This window comes from Nasonia vitripennis, chromosome 2, assembly GCF_009193385.2.
Source record: "Nasonia vitripennis strain AsymCx chromosome 2, Nvit_psr_1.1, whole genome shotgun sequence".
Lineage (NCBI taxonomy): Eukaryota > Metazoa > Arthropoda > Insecta > Hymenoptera > Pteromalidae > Nasonia > Nasonia vitripennis.
In genome coordinates, this window is record NC_045758.1 from 1,228,056 (window position 1) to 1,240,710 (window position 12,655).

At 55.1% G+C, this 12,655-nt stretch overlaps 2 protein-coding genes across 2 annotated transcripts in view; one reads left to right on the forward strand and one right to left on the reverse strand.

Annotated features, from left to right (window-relative positions):
- Positions 1-182: 182 nt before the first annotated feature.
- On the reverse strand, positions 183-5,482 carry LOC100120990 (toll-like receptor 2). Its single transcript, XM_001604527.6, has 7 exons — positions 5,147-5,482; positions 3,702-4,202; positions 3,343-3,626; positions 2,823-3,247; positions 2,433-2,742; positions 1,736-2,353; positions 183-1,674 (listed from the first exon to the last, which is right to left on the reverse strand). Exons 2-7 carry the CDS (start codon positions 4,183-4,185, stop codon positions 643-645), a joined length of 3,153 nt encoding a protein of 1,050 aa, XP_001604577.1. The 5' UTR covers positions 4,186-4,202; positions 5,147-5,482; the 3' UTR covers positions 183-642.
- Positions 5,483-10,553: 5,071 nt separating this feature from the next.
- Positions 10,554-12,655, forward strand: part of LOC100121013 (plasma membrane calcium-transporting ATPase 1) — a 92,970-nt gene continuing 90,868 nt past the window's right edge. The window contains exon 1 of the mRNA XM_031922832.2: positions 10,554-11,154. The gene's annotated coding sequence lies outside the window, so the exon portion shown is untranslated. The remainder of the gene's footprint in view (positions 11,155-12,655) is intronic.

The following is a 12,655-nucleotide window of genomic DNA, read 5'->3' on the forward strand; positions in this document are numbered from 1 at the left end:
CGCGGCTTTCGCAGACGCGCCCTTTCGTCGCTCTTCGATTCGCGCTCGCCGCGGCCAGGTCAGGGGGGGGGGGGGGGTGGAATGACCTTGCCGCGAGTAGTTTTGGGCGTAGCTGCAGCTGCGGCCTCAAGGTGCGATCGGTTCGCTCATGGGATTGGAGAGAGATAGAGAAACGCCTCGTGTGCAGTTGTACAGTCTGACTTTTATTGTTATCGTATATTATACAAAAGGATGCGACGCGGCTTATCGGTAACATCAGTGCTTTGGTCTATGGCGTGTGTATAGTCGTCCGACCTGAGTATTCTTAAAGGAAGGTGGAAGCGATTCGTCAATCAATTTACATTGCGATACAAGCTATATACGAAACGGTTACAGCTATGCGCATACGCCTGCACTCAGTCTTGTGACGCTCGGCTTACTCGGCCCGAGGGCCTCTAACGTACTCGGATACAAAATATACTCTTTTTCTCTCTCTCTCTCTCTCTCTCTCTCTCGCGCGATTCTGGCATTCGAAATTAACACGCACGCTCTCGATCACGCGGTCCCTAGTATTCTCAAAGGTTTCTCGAGCGCAACCTCTTAAGTATATGCTTATATGTACTATACGTAATAATAGGCAGAGTCTTTCGGAAGATCGTTGATTCAGACGGTCGTGCACTGGGGCGCCCGGATCTCCAAGTTGGCGGCAAAGTTCCGGTTGATGCCCTTCACCGTCTCCAGGAGCTTCTGGTTCTGCTTCTCGTCCATGAAGCTGACCCTCGGCTTCTCCGCGACGATCCGCTGGCTGACGATGGCCAGGTTCTCGTTGGGCCTCTGCTCGAGGAGGGGCCCGCTGCAGTCGCGCTTGTGCGGCATCGCGTACCTGAGCTTCTGCCAGAACCAGGGGTCGCCCCACTTGACGTAGGTGTTGGTCTGCAGGTAGGCCCGGAGCTCGGGCTCGAGCTCGTCGGTGGGCCCGATCTCGCCGTAGACCACGACGATCAGCCGGGCCCGCTTCTCGCTGAGGGCCTGCTTGTGCGCCGCCTGGAACTCCATGCGGCCCCAGACGCTCTCGATGAAGTTGGGCGAGAGCACGACTATGGTGCGCCGCGACTCCTCGACGCTCCGGGCGATCTGCATGGGTATCCACTCGCCGGCCAGCCAGTCCCGGATGTGGATGCAGAGCCGGTACGGCTTGGGCCCGTCCTCGAGCTTGGCCACCAGCTCCTTCAGCACGAACTCCTCGTCCTTGTGCGAGTAGCTGATGAACGCGTCGTAGCTCTTGTCGCGGTCGAGCTCGTCCTCCCTGAGCAGGCAGAGGCAGAGGCTCTTCGAGTACAGCCAGACCTTGAGCTGCCGCTGGAAGCGGAAGAAGAGGGCCGCCGCGCAGCCGAGCAGCAGCCCGCAGAGCCCGAGGAGCGAGCAGGCGAGGACGAGCAGCCGGTTCGAGCCCGGGCAGAGCTCGTCGATCGAGAGCTCCGCGAGGGAGACGTTGCCCTGGGCGCACTTGATGGCCAGCAGGTCGGGGATGCCCAGGAAGTTGGACTGGACGAAGGAGAGGAGCTCGCGGGACGAGCAGTCGCAGCGCCAGGGGTTGTCGTGCAGCGTCAGCTTCGAGATCTTGCTCGAGTTGGAGAGCTTCTCGAGGATCTTGGCGTCGATCGAGCTGAGCTCGTTGCCGTCGAGCAGCAGCGTCTGCGGGTGCGAGCCGAGTAAGTATGCAGCGATTTACGGAATGCAGGAATTAAGAAATTACCTTGAGGTTCGGCGAGAGCAGCCGCTCGTCGACGAAGGATATGCGGTTCCGGGAGAGGTTCAGGCTGGTGACCTTCTCGTAGCCCTTCTTGTACATGGAGGGCGGCTCGACGAGCCTGTTGACGCGCAGGTCGAGCTCGATGCGGGCGGCGCCGCGGGCGTCGATCCACTCGGGCGCGCGGCTCAGGTTGCGAGCGGCGCAGTCGAGCAGCAGGGCCTTGTCCTCGGGCCGCTGCCAGCAGGTGCAGGCGCCGCCGTTCGGCGAGCAGGGGTCGCCCGGCCGCGGCTGCTCGCTCTCGACCAGGCACTTGAGCGACTTGGCCTTGAGCTCCGAGAGCTGCGAGCCGCGCATGTACTCGGGGCTCCTGCAGCTGAGCTTGCCGGGCTTCAGGTGCACGTAGTTCTGGACGAAGGGGTGCATGTCGCCGTTGAGGTAGCGCAGCAGCTCGTAGACCTCGCAGTCGCAGCGGATGGGGTTGTCGTCGATCTCGACGGTCACGTCGCGCGGCGCGCTCTGGTTCGAGGCGATCAGCTCGAGGCTCGTCAGGACGAGGCGGGATATGTTGTTGAAGCGCAGGTCCACCCGCAGGCTGCTCGAGATGAACTGCAGGTCTTCGGTCTGCGGGGATAGTCGCGCGCGCGCGCGCGCGCGTTACGCTCTCTCCTTTCTAAGGTTGCGTGACCAATCGATTACGTACCTCGAGGTAGTTGAACGCGTTGTGCTTGAGGTCGAGCTCGCGCAGCCGGACGTTGCTGACCAGCCAGTCGCTGTGCATCTCGGTGACGTTGTTGTGCGCGAGGTAGAGCTCCTCCAGGGAGTGGCAGTTGTGGAAGGGGGATATGTGGCCGAAGATGTCGTAGAGCCCGGTGTGGAGGCTCAGCCGGTTGTTGGCGAAGCGGGCCACCCGGAGGTTGCCCAGGAAGCTGAAGGCCTCCAGGTGGATGAAGCTCAGGCAGTTGTTCTCCATGTTGAGCGTGCGCAGGGACTCGAGGCCGATGAGCGTGTGGCTGTTGTCGGGGAGGAAAAAATCGATCGATCGAATTCTTCAACTGGCATAGTCACCTAGGCAGGGGGGGGGGAAACTCACTCGTTGATGGAGGTGAGCCGGTTGTTGGAGAGGTCGAGCTTGCTCAGCTTGGTCGCGTACTCGAAGAGCCGCTCGGGCAGCTCGTCGAGGACGTTGAAGCTCAGGCTGAGGCTGTAGAGCTCCGTGCTGTTCTGGAAGATCTTCTGCGGCAGGCTGGCCAGGTAGTTCCGGTCGATGCTGAGGTTACGGAGATTCGTCGCGCCCCAGAACAGATCCTCCGGCAAGCTGAGCAGTCCAGCGCGCGTCATCACCACGGACTTGAGGTTCGTCAGGTTGGCGAAGAGGCCGGCCGGCAGCTCGGTCAAGTTCCGCTTGTTGCTCAGCAGCTTCACGGAGACGAGCTTCGGGTTGTTGCGGAAGAGGCCGCGGGGCAGCGAGGTGAAGTTGTTCAGGCTGAGGTTCACCAGCTCGAGGTTCTCCAGGTCCTTTCGGGTAGGAAATTAATTTATTTATTCATTTGTTCATTTATTTTAGATAAATAACTCGCGACCATCTTTGTCTTCCCTTCAACTCAACAGACCTTGAACAGCTCCGCCGGCAGCGTCTGCAGCTGGTTCTGGTTGAGGTCGAGGGTCTCGAGCTTCTTGAGCCCTCGGAAGACGTCGGGCTCGAGCTTGCGAAAGCCGTTCTTCCAGATGTTGAGCAGCTTGAGATTGCGGAGCTCGTCGAAGAGGCCGGCCGGCAGCTGACGCATCTGGTTGATGCCGAGCTCGAGGGCCCGCAGCGTCGTCGCGTTATCGAAGAAGCCGGCCGGCAGCCGGATGTTGGTGTTGTGCAGATCGAGAAGCTCGAGCGAGCGGAGATCTGCAATTAGCGTAGTTATCGGGTTGGGAAATTAAAGTGCCGCTTCTAAATCTAGCTATTAAATCTAGCCCTCACCTCTGAGCAGATCGACGCTGACGTCGCCCAGCTGGTTGTCCGAGAGGTAGAGCTTCTTCACGCTGGGATAGACCCTGAGATCGTCCCTGGCGAGGGTCCCGTTGAACCTGGCGATCTTGAGCGAGGTCAGCTGTCCGATCCCCAGGAGGTTCGCGAGCTTCTCGCTGTGCTCGCTGCCGAGGGTCAGGCAGTCCCTGAAGACGAGCGCCTGGAGGTCGCCCAACTTGAGCGACGGCTCGAGGGAGGCGAACTCGGCCCAGTCCGGCGAGTTGTAGCACTGGACGGTGATCTGCTTGTGCGGCGTGATGCTCAGCTCGAAGGTGTGCGTGCTCGAGTTGCCGGTCCAGCAGGTCAGCTGGTACTCGAGCAGGCCCGGGTCGTCGCTGGGACAGGTGCACTGCCGGTAGGGCGGACACTCGAAGCCCGAGACCAGCAGCCCGAGGGCGAGTAGCAGCAGCAGCAGCAGCAGCAGGCGGAACGTCATCTCGCTGCCGCGAGGCTCTATCGTCGTGTCGGAAATATAATATATGTATATGGGTCGTTGGTCTTTTGTCGGGGCGCATTTGTGTTGGAAATTCGATTTAATGCGAGGACAGTCTCAAGCGCGTGAGAACGCTCGAGTCGGCTTCGGATTTTTCCCCTTTGTGTCAGCGTAATAAGATAATGCCGGCCAATTGCCAAGTGGATCCCCTCATTGTCTTCGGAAAGTTAATAATTATTCTATATCGCTCAGCTCGTGCTTAGCCCTCTCCTTTTACATTAATTAAGCCACTTGTCGTCTGCGAGCTGCGCGATCAGAGCAATTGCCTCGGAAGGAGTAGCCGCCCGGAGAGAAATTCACTTTCAATCTTACCTATATATAAACGATATAGGATACAGGTATCCCGACGACATTTTTTCGCTGTTACGCGACGAGGACGGGTGCAATGACACCGTTTCATTAATGCCCCTCGGGAGCAATATAGCGATATACAGAGTTACGCGCTTGCTTGATACAGCAGTGAAAGTTCCGGGCGCTGCACCGCGCGCTATGTACTATACGGCGAAAACGATTTACTCTCATCACAAGAGCGAATAAAGCAAAATTGCCGGAGCTTTTTAAAAGGCATTATTTTGTTACAGACCTCGCGCGACGATTATTTCCGAGCCGACGGCTAAGCGTGTCTACGTATAGCGGTTGTAGCTTATATTCCTAGATTCCTCGATATTCATGCCGGCTGTGCGCATGGGAGGAAAATCGTGGAAAATCGTGGAAAATCCGGGAGGGATTCACTGGAACGCGCGCGTATCGGTACGGCGCTTAAAACGATCTTGTATACGTCACGACGATCTCGCTCGGTTTGCAAAAGAGCGAGCTAGCGAATAACCGATATATGTAGAGAGCGTCACGTGATCGGTACGTACGAGAGAGAGAGAGAGAGAGCGAAATAAAAAAGAATACTTACCACAGAATGACGGCGGCGGCGGCGGCGGCGGCAACGATCGGCTACTGGGCTCGGCCTCTCGCTCGGCGTTTCTGCGAATGCTCACGAGCCAGCGCGCACTGCCGATCGACTGTAGGATTCACTCATCGCGCAGATCGGCAAGGTCGCGACAGTCCGATATGCGTGTAAGCCGTTGTAATATAGTCCAAGTCTAGTGCTCTACGCGACTGGAGGATCAGCGAGCGACTGGTCGTTTGAGCGACTGCTCTCTCTTTCGGAACCGGCTGAGAGAGAGAGAGAGAAGTGCTTGACGTCATGCGGGAGAGTGTTGTCTCGCTCGCTCGTTCGCCTTGGCACTCCGCTCGCTCGCGGCGCGGCCAGTATGTCTCTCCCCACCACCTCGGACGAACGCGAGCGACGGATGGATATACGCGTGTCTGATGATGTCTATGCAGCACTGATGGGTGTTATTCGAGCGAGCGATGACCGGAGGAGAGAGCCGGGGCGGGACGAGGAGTTTTCGGAGATCTCTCTCTCTCTCTCTCTCTCTCACTCGATTCCTCTATATACGTATATGCGAGATGGCGATGGGAAAACCGCTATTTTTAGATCGGACGGCGTTTTGTTTGCGCGAAGCGCGCGGACTGTTTAAAGAAATCGATTATCCTTTTTCGAATGTGGACGCGCGAGCGCGCTTCAAGGAGAGTCTACCGCGGTTACGTAAGGCTCTAGTAGCGAATGAAATAACAATAAAGCTTCGGCGGCGCGGTTGCAAAATCGCGATCTAAAAATACATATTTTACTTTTTATTCGAATGCTGTGGAAGAAAACGGCGCATAGAACAGCCAGGTAGCGTTCTCCAATCCTTGGATCTGTCGAAAAAAAAAAAAAAAAACACACAGCCGTTATCTTTGCAAACATTTGCTCTCTGTGTTGGACTTCCGCGGCGTGACGAGCTCTAATACGGCAAACGCGAGGAGCCTCTATAGTATAAACAAATCTGAGAAACGCGCAGCCTAATCTCGTCGCGTATTTTCGTATTAAATACGCCGCGCGCGACAGATGGCTAATTTTCTGATTCCCACCGAACACGATTACGCGGGAAACTGGTCAATAACCCTTCGAAATTCCGCAAGAAATGACAAAGCCTTTACTACGACGCGGCGCAATATAAAGTCACGCGCGCGCACACACACACTCGTATACATAGATTATCATAGAAACGAGTCTCGAGTTGCTTCGAGCACTCGAATTTTTTTCACACGCTATCGAACAGTCCCTCGATTATACGCCCCGTGTAAACAGCCTGTATATAATTCATCGGTTTTTTTTTACTGCCGCGCAGGAACAATAATAAAAAAAAAAGCCAGTCGGATTCGCGGAACTGCGCCGATAATCATCGGGCCGAGTCGGTATAGAAAAATCGATGCACAACGAGAAAAGTGCACATCAGCGCGTTGCGAAATTCGAAAGTCAAGATCGATACTCCTGTGCATAATAACCGCGTACATACACGAGAACCGGTATGCGCGAGTCGCAAGGAAGTCGAACTACACAATAGCCGTAGTCGCGCGATTACGTCCGCGCGTAATTATCCTCGCGTAGAGAGGAGAGAGAGAGAGAGATAGATCGGTGCTAGATCTGTTTGCGAAGAGTCGCTACGAGATTGCGGCTGTTGAAAAAAATTTGTTTTCGGATATAACCGTGCCGACTGTGTGTTTGCTCCGAAAACACGCGAGATGCCTCTGGATTTACGTTTTCGAATATTTCGCGTAATTAAAACCGCAGTTGAGCGAAAATTTCCACTGCTGCAATAATCTCGCGGCCGGTCCCCTATCGCCGCCGACCGCAAAACGACGAGGAAACTGTGTTTCAGAAGCGCGACTCGTTCGTGAGCGGCAGCAGGTTTTCGATCGATTTTATAGAGAAAACAAAAAAAAAATCACACACTGGAGAGGAGAGCCGCTGACTCGGCTGGATTTTTCAACTTTTCGACTCGCTCGATGACGAATGAATTTCCCGGAAAAATTGACCCATCATCGATGCCGTGACTAACGAAACATCCATCGTCTATCCCTCCGTGTCCAATATAATCGACTCGAGGTCGGATCATCCTCGGTAATCATCAATCCTTTCCACGGAAAGCGGCGCGAGAAGATCGTCGCCTCAGTGTTATTCAAACCGCGTAGGTATAGGCCAGATGGATACAGAGCCACACAGCGCCTTGCCGCGGTCAGGCTGATTAAAGTGTCCCGCCTCCTTTCTCTGATGCGCGCACCCTTGCGTGGGCCCGAGTTCATTCAAGCGGACTTTTCTTCGATATTTTTTATCCTGCAGTATTGGAATGTTTGTATGAAAATTTCGAATAATTCGGGTAATAGAGACGCTCGCGTTTTGAATTTCGGAAAAGGAGCTTTTCACATATATATACATAACGCACAAAGGCGTGAAGCGGACAATGGCTGCGGGTATATGGATTTACACCGCAATCTAATCCCCGGCCGATTTTACCTGCCCACCAAATGGCCCATCGAGAGAATGACCCTCCGCCGGCGCAGCCCAGCTATTATCGACACTTTTGTGAATGTGGCACTTTGGCTCGGGATGATCATTCGAATTTCTCCCCGACTGTGTTTTCCTTTCGAATACTTTTCCGGAGCTATGCAGCGGCTTTCGATGCATTATGCGAGCCGTGAACTTTTTTTCAATAATATACACACCGGGCATCAGTCCTCCTGCAGATATAAAATAGCAATTTTAACGGTGAGAAAAGGCCTCGCTCGAGGTATGCGCTCGATAGCGAGTATTTTTTCTTCGTTTCGAAAACGTTAACTTGGCGTCCGTCAAGAGTATATATAGTTAAACTTTCCAGGATACAGCTCGAAAATCTGTGCGCCAAATGCGCGGCGAAAGTCTCGCAGCGGCGGGCCCATAACGAGCTGTACCTGCAGTTGCGCGAGACTTATTATTATTCGGCCCTTCCGGCCTATCCCAGTAAACCGCCACGTGCTGCGGCATCAGTGGAAATTCGCCGCGGGAAAATCTGGCCGACACGTGACACCGCAGCCGGCCCATGTGCGCCTCGTTTTTTCCCCTCGGCGCGTCTTGGCCCTTTTTTCTTCTCTCTCTCTCTCTCTCTCTCTCTGTCTCGGGGGAGGATTTAACGGGAAAAAAAAAAGAGAAACTGCGCGCTCGGATTTCCTCTATATACTCCGTATCTGCCATGGGCGTCTGTACCGGGAAGTTGCAGTAGCGCTTTGTCCGATTTTTTTCTCTCCCGGCCGTGGCGATTGCGCGTGTAATTGGATTTCCGAGCGCGGTGCACTATACGTATTGGTTTTTTGGCTCTCGCTCGTCTGCTCTTCAATGGGTCAGACCGGCGGGATTTTGCCTTTCGGATGTGTGCAGCTCGCGCGAGCTGGGCTTTATTTACGATCGGTATATAGAGGCCGCCGCGCGGTTGATCCGATTTAATTGTCGCGGGTTACTGCCTCGTCTAATGCGCACAGGAAGCGGTTATGTTTTTCATTTCGTGCGCGCATTGTGTTCGACTATATCGGGATGCGCGTTTCGTCAGGCGTAAATATTAAAAAAAAAAAATAAGGATAATAAAAAAAAAAAATGACGCATTGGGAACGCAGGGCTGATTATAAAACGCGCGCCCACGCGTATAATACAAAAAGGCTCTCTGCAGGCGCGTTTCTAACTATTTTATCTTTCGTAACGCGTTGACGCTCGATATCGTTAGAGTTCGAGAGGAAGCGGAAAACGCGTTTGTACATTTCGTAAATTGAAAATAATTCAAAGTTAGCAAAAAGTAGTAGAAGCAGTATCCTCCGGAATTTCGCATCAGCGGGAAATTAGGGTCTGGTCCTCGAGAGCTGCTTCTGTGGAGAGTCGACATCTGGCAGGAAACTGGAGATTCAGCGTCTGTTACGTTTCTCTCTCTCTCTCGAGGGACGATCCCACGCTACTGCAGCGATTTTCCTCTCCTCTGTTTGCTCGCTCGGCGGCAAATTATCCTACTCTCCGACCGAGCCGTTTGGCGCGAATAACGCTCCGTTGTCGTTGTTACGCGCGGGGGAGCTAACTACTTGGACCCCTGCGGCAGCTCATCAAAAATGTATCCACCAAGAAAGAAACAACTCGAGTGATGAGCGCAGACGCGCTGTTTGTTCTATTAGAGGGCAATATTTGGATTAGCTCGGATTCCTCCGCGAGACGTTCGGCAGAAGTGTTCGATAAGCCGCGCGCGCCGCTTTACGAGCTTCGAGATCGCCTGCAGTCCATATACCTGCGCGCTGTACACGCGAAGGCTCTTTACGTATTTTTATCCGCGTGGAAAGGCTCTATTTCGAGATTCCGGAGTAAATGGGGAAAAATCGATTTTCCAGTTGATAAGCGAAAGCCGCCGGGGTGATTTACGGCACTAGGCGTTTCTCCATGGAGAACAAAAAAAAAATTAAACATTCGTTCGTCGAGTGTAGTGCAGCGTTCTAATCGAGTCATACTCTTTTTCGAATCGTTGAGAATTGTGATACTCCACAGGCGGCTTGGTCGCGCTAAGCGCTCGCTGGCATCGTTCCCTTTCTCGCTCCCGGGGAAGTATTCAGCGCATTTGCGAGAATTACATTTTCGATGTGGAGCGATCGATGCTTCGCAACTTCCTATAGAGAGACTTATACTCGGTAGCGCGGGCGTATCGGCGCCGCGTAAACTATGCGCGCGGTTTATTATTTTATTGGGATTGTATTGATAACGATCGTTTGATAGGGAAATCGATGATGAAATTACGAGCCCCTAAATTGAACCGTGGTAATACCGACCGGGAAAAAGAATTCGAACGTCGCGCCACCTACTTACCGTCGCACGCGCTGTCGCCGCCAGATGTCTGCAGGAGCCGCTGAAAGCTCGCGGCTCGAGTCGAGTCCATAAGAATTAAATCCCGGCCGCGCTGCGCACGCGCCGCCTTATCGTCTGCCACAAGCTCTCGCTATATATATATATATATAGCCAGAAAACGCCGGAGCTGCGCGAATCGGCGTTTCGCGCGCTCGGCTCGTGCTGCCCTCGCGCCAGAGCCAACACGTCTCTCTCGGAGCAGACGATAATCGCTCCGTATATATAGGTGAGCTGGCGGAGCCCCCCTGTGGCGCGAATGTAACGTATAGGTGTGGACGCATATATATAGGGAAAGCGAGAAAAAAGAGGGACAGGTTGATCGCGGAGCTCCACGGTCCACATCCGACATAAGACAGAGATGTGCAAAAGTGCGAGGCTCGCGATGCAGTGCGCGAGGAGCTAGCCTAGCGGTGGAGAGAGAGAGAGAGAGAGTAGGTGTGCGCGCGCTCGATCATTACGCCTCTGCACACGGGGGAGGAGGAGGGCGGCTCGCCGCGAGTTATCAGTGCTCCTCCGCGCGCGCAAGGGATCGTGCAGCAGAGCAGCGGTGCAGCCAGAGAGAGAGAGAGAGAGAGAGAGAGTGAGAGAGAGAGTGTACTGATCGAGCCAAAGGCGAGGTGACACACCTGCGCGTGCAGTGCGGACGACGTAGGAGTGGAGCGCCTGCATCGACTTGGCGCGGATCGAGAGGAGAGCTAGCTGCTGCTGAGCGTGCGCGCGGCTGCGCCTATTTACCAACCGCGCGCGCGCTCGCGAGCGGAGAGAAAGAGCGCGAGAGCTCCGCTGCGCGACGGACACACGAAGACTCCCTTGGCGGAGTCCGGCCGCAGCGCTGCGCGACGACGGTTCTCTCTCCTTCTCGTTTCTTTCTCTCCTCTCGCAGCCCGTCTCTCTTTCCGGCTCGCGCGCGCTCTATTCTCTCTGTGCTTTCGCGACGTGCATCGATCGCGTAGCTGCTACACCGAGTGCGCGGACACGCATAGTATATCGTAGTGGTGCATCGGAGCCGGCGGCGGTGGGCCCTCCCCCCCCCCCCCAGTGCAGCAGAGCAGCAGCGGCCAGGAGCGGAGCTAGCCCTGCCCGGACCCGCGACCCGCACTTTCTCTCTCTCTCTCCCCCAGTCACTGGTGAGTAGCGCATACGCATATACCTACCCGCGGGCGGGCTATATTTGGAGCTACTCGCGCTAATTTCGGCCACGGATAACGCGTTACGTAAATCGCGAGGGCTTGTCTCTCTCAGCTCTCTCTCTCTCTCAGCTCTCTCCCCCGTGCACCGGGCGTGACCTTACGCGATTTTCCTAACCTCAAAGCCGCGCCGCAGGACACGGCGTGTCGATCGCGGCCGCCGCCTCCTGCTGCACGCCGGGATCGCATACGAGGGGAGAGCGGCTATATGGCACTGCGGCAGCAGTGCCCGGAGAGAGAGAGAGAGAGAGAGAGAAAATTCGCGTTTTCACCGGTGCTCTGGCGCTTGATAACGTATACACAGCTGCGCAGCGTGTGCGCGGGCGCCGTTATCCCGAGCGATCAATAGGCGGGCGCCCGCGCGCTCGCTCGCGGCTCTCAAGACACCACGTGCGGCGAGCTTTTCCGAGAGAGGGAGAGGCGGCCGCCTGCTGCACTCTTAATTCTTTCGCGACGAGATCGCGGTTGATTATCCGTCCCGTCCGGCATTTTCCGAAACGCCTCGGAATTCGGAAAAGGCGGCCGACGCGGAGAGCTCCCGGTATTCGCTCGAGCCTCGCGCATTCCAAAGCTTTCTCTCTCCGGCGCTCTGAAATGACCTCTATTGTCGACTCCTCGCTTTTCCAAATTTTTCCTCTCGTTACCGCGGCAATTGATCGACTCGGGACGCTCGCTCCGACAGCTTGATTAATGCCGATAAATCACGCTGACCTTTCGTTTTTGTCCTTCTCCTCTCTCCCCCTCCCCCCCACGAGCTTTTTTATCCCAGCACGTGTTTATCCCCCGTAGCGTCGTAAGGACCGCAGCGGCAGAGAGTTTTGATGAATCGTCGGATTTGTCGCGCGTGCCTGCGATGTGTTTTTCTTTCTCTACTTCGGACGGGGAAGAAACGAGCATCTCCGTTCGGCTGTTTTTTCGCGCTCTTCCTTATACCCGGCCGCGAAAAAAGGTCAAAGGGGTCGCTCTGCAACGAACGACAGACACGCAGAGAGCGGGCGCAATTTCCCGAATGGCATAGGCGTGTGTTTTCGCGCTGTTGGAAAAGCCAATTTCACGGCGCGCTGAGGCGACGTCGGGGAAAAACAATAGTTTGCCTCTCCGTGCACTCCAGCAACGTACACACATGCGGCTGGAATGAAATTATGTGTGTGTGTGTGTGTGCGAGGCGATTCGCGCACTTGGCCGCGTTTATCGAGTTACGCGCGGCGGCGGGCGCATTATGCGTCGACGTCGTAGTTGAAGCTGCTTCGGTATATAGGATACGTGTTAAGAAGTTATGCCCGATGCGGATGGAGTATGTACGCTCTCCCGCGCGTGCTATTGGGAGACTGTTTACGCGGCGGCGGCGGCGGTGGAATTGAAATATTTCAGGGCGAAACTTGGGGAATTTATTCCTCTATGCATGCGAATATAAATTCATGCGACCGGGGCAAACTTTTTG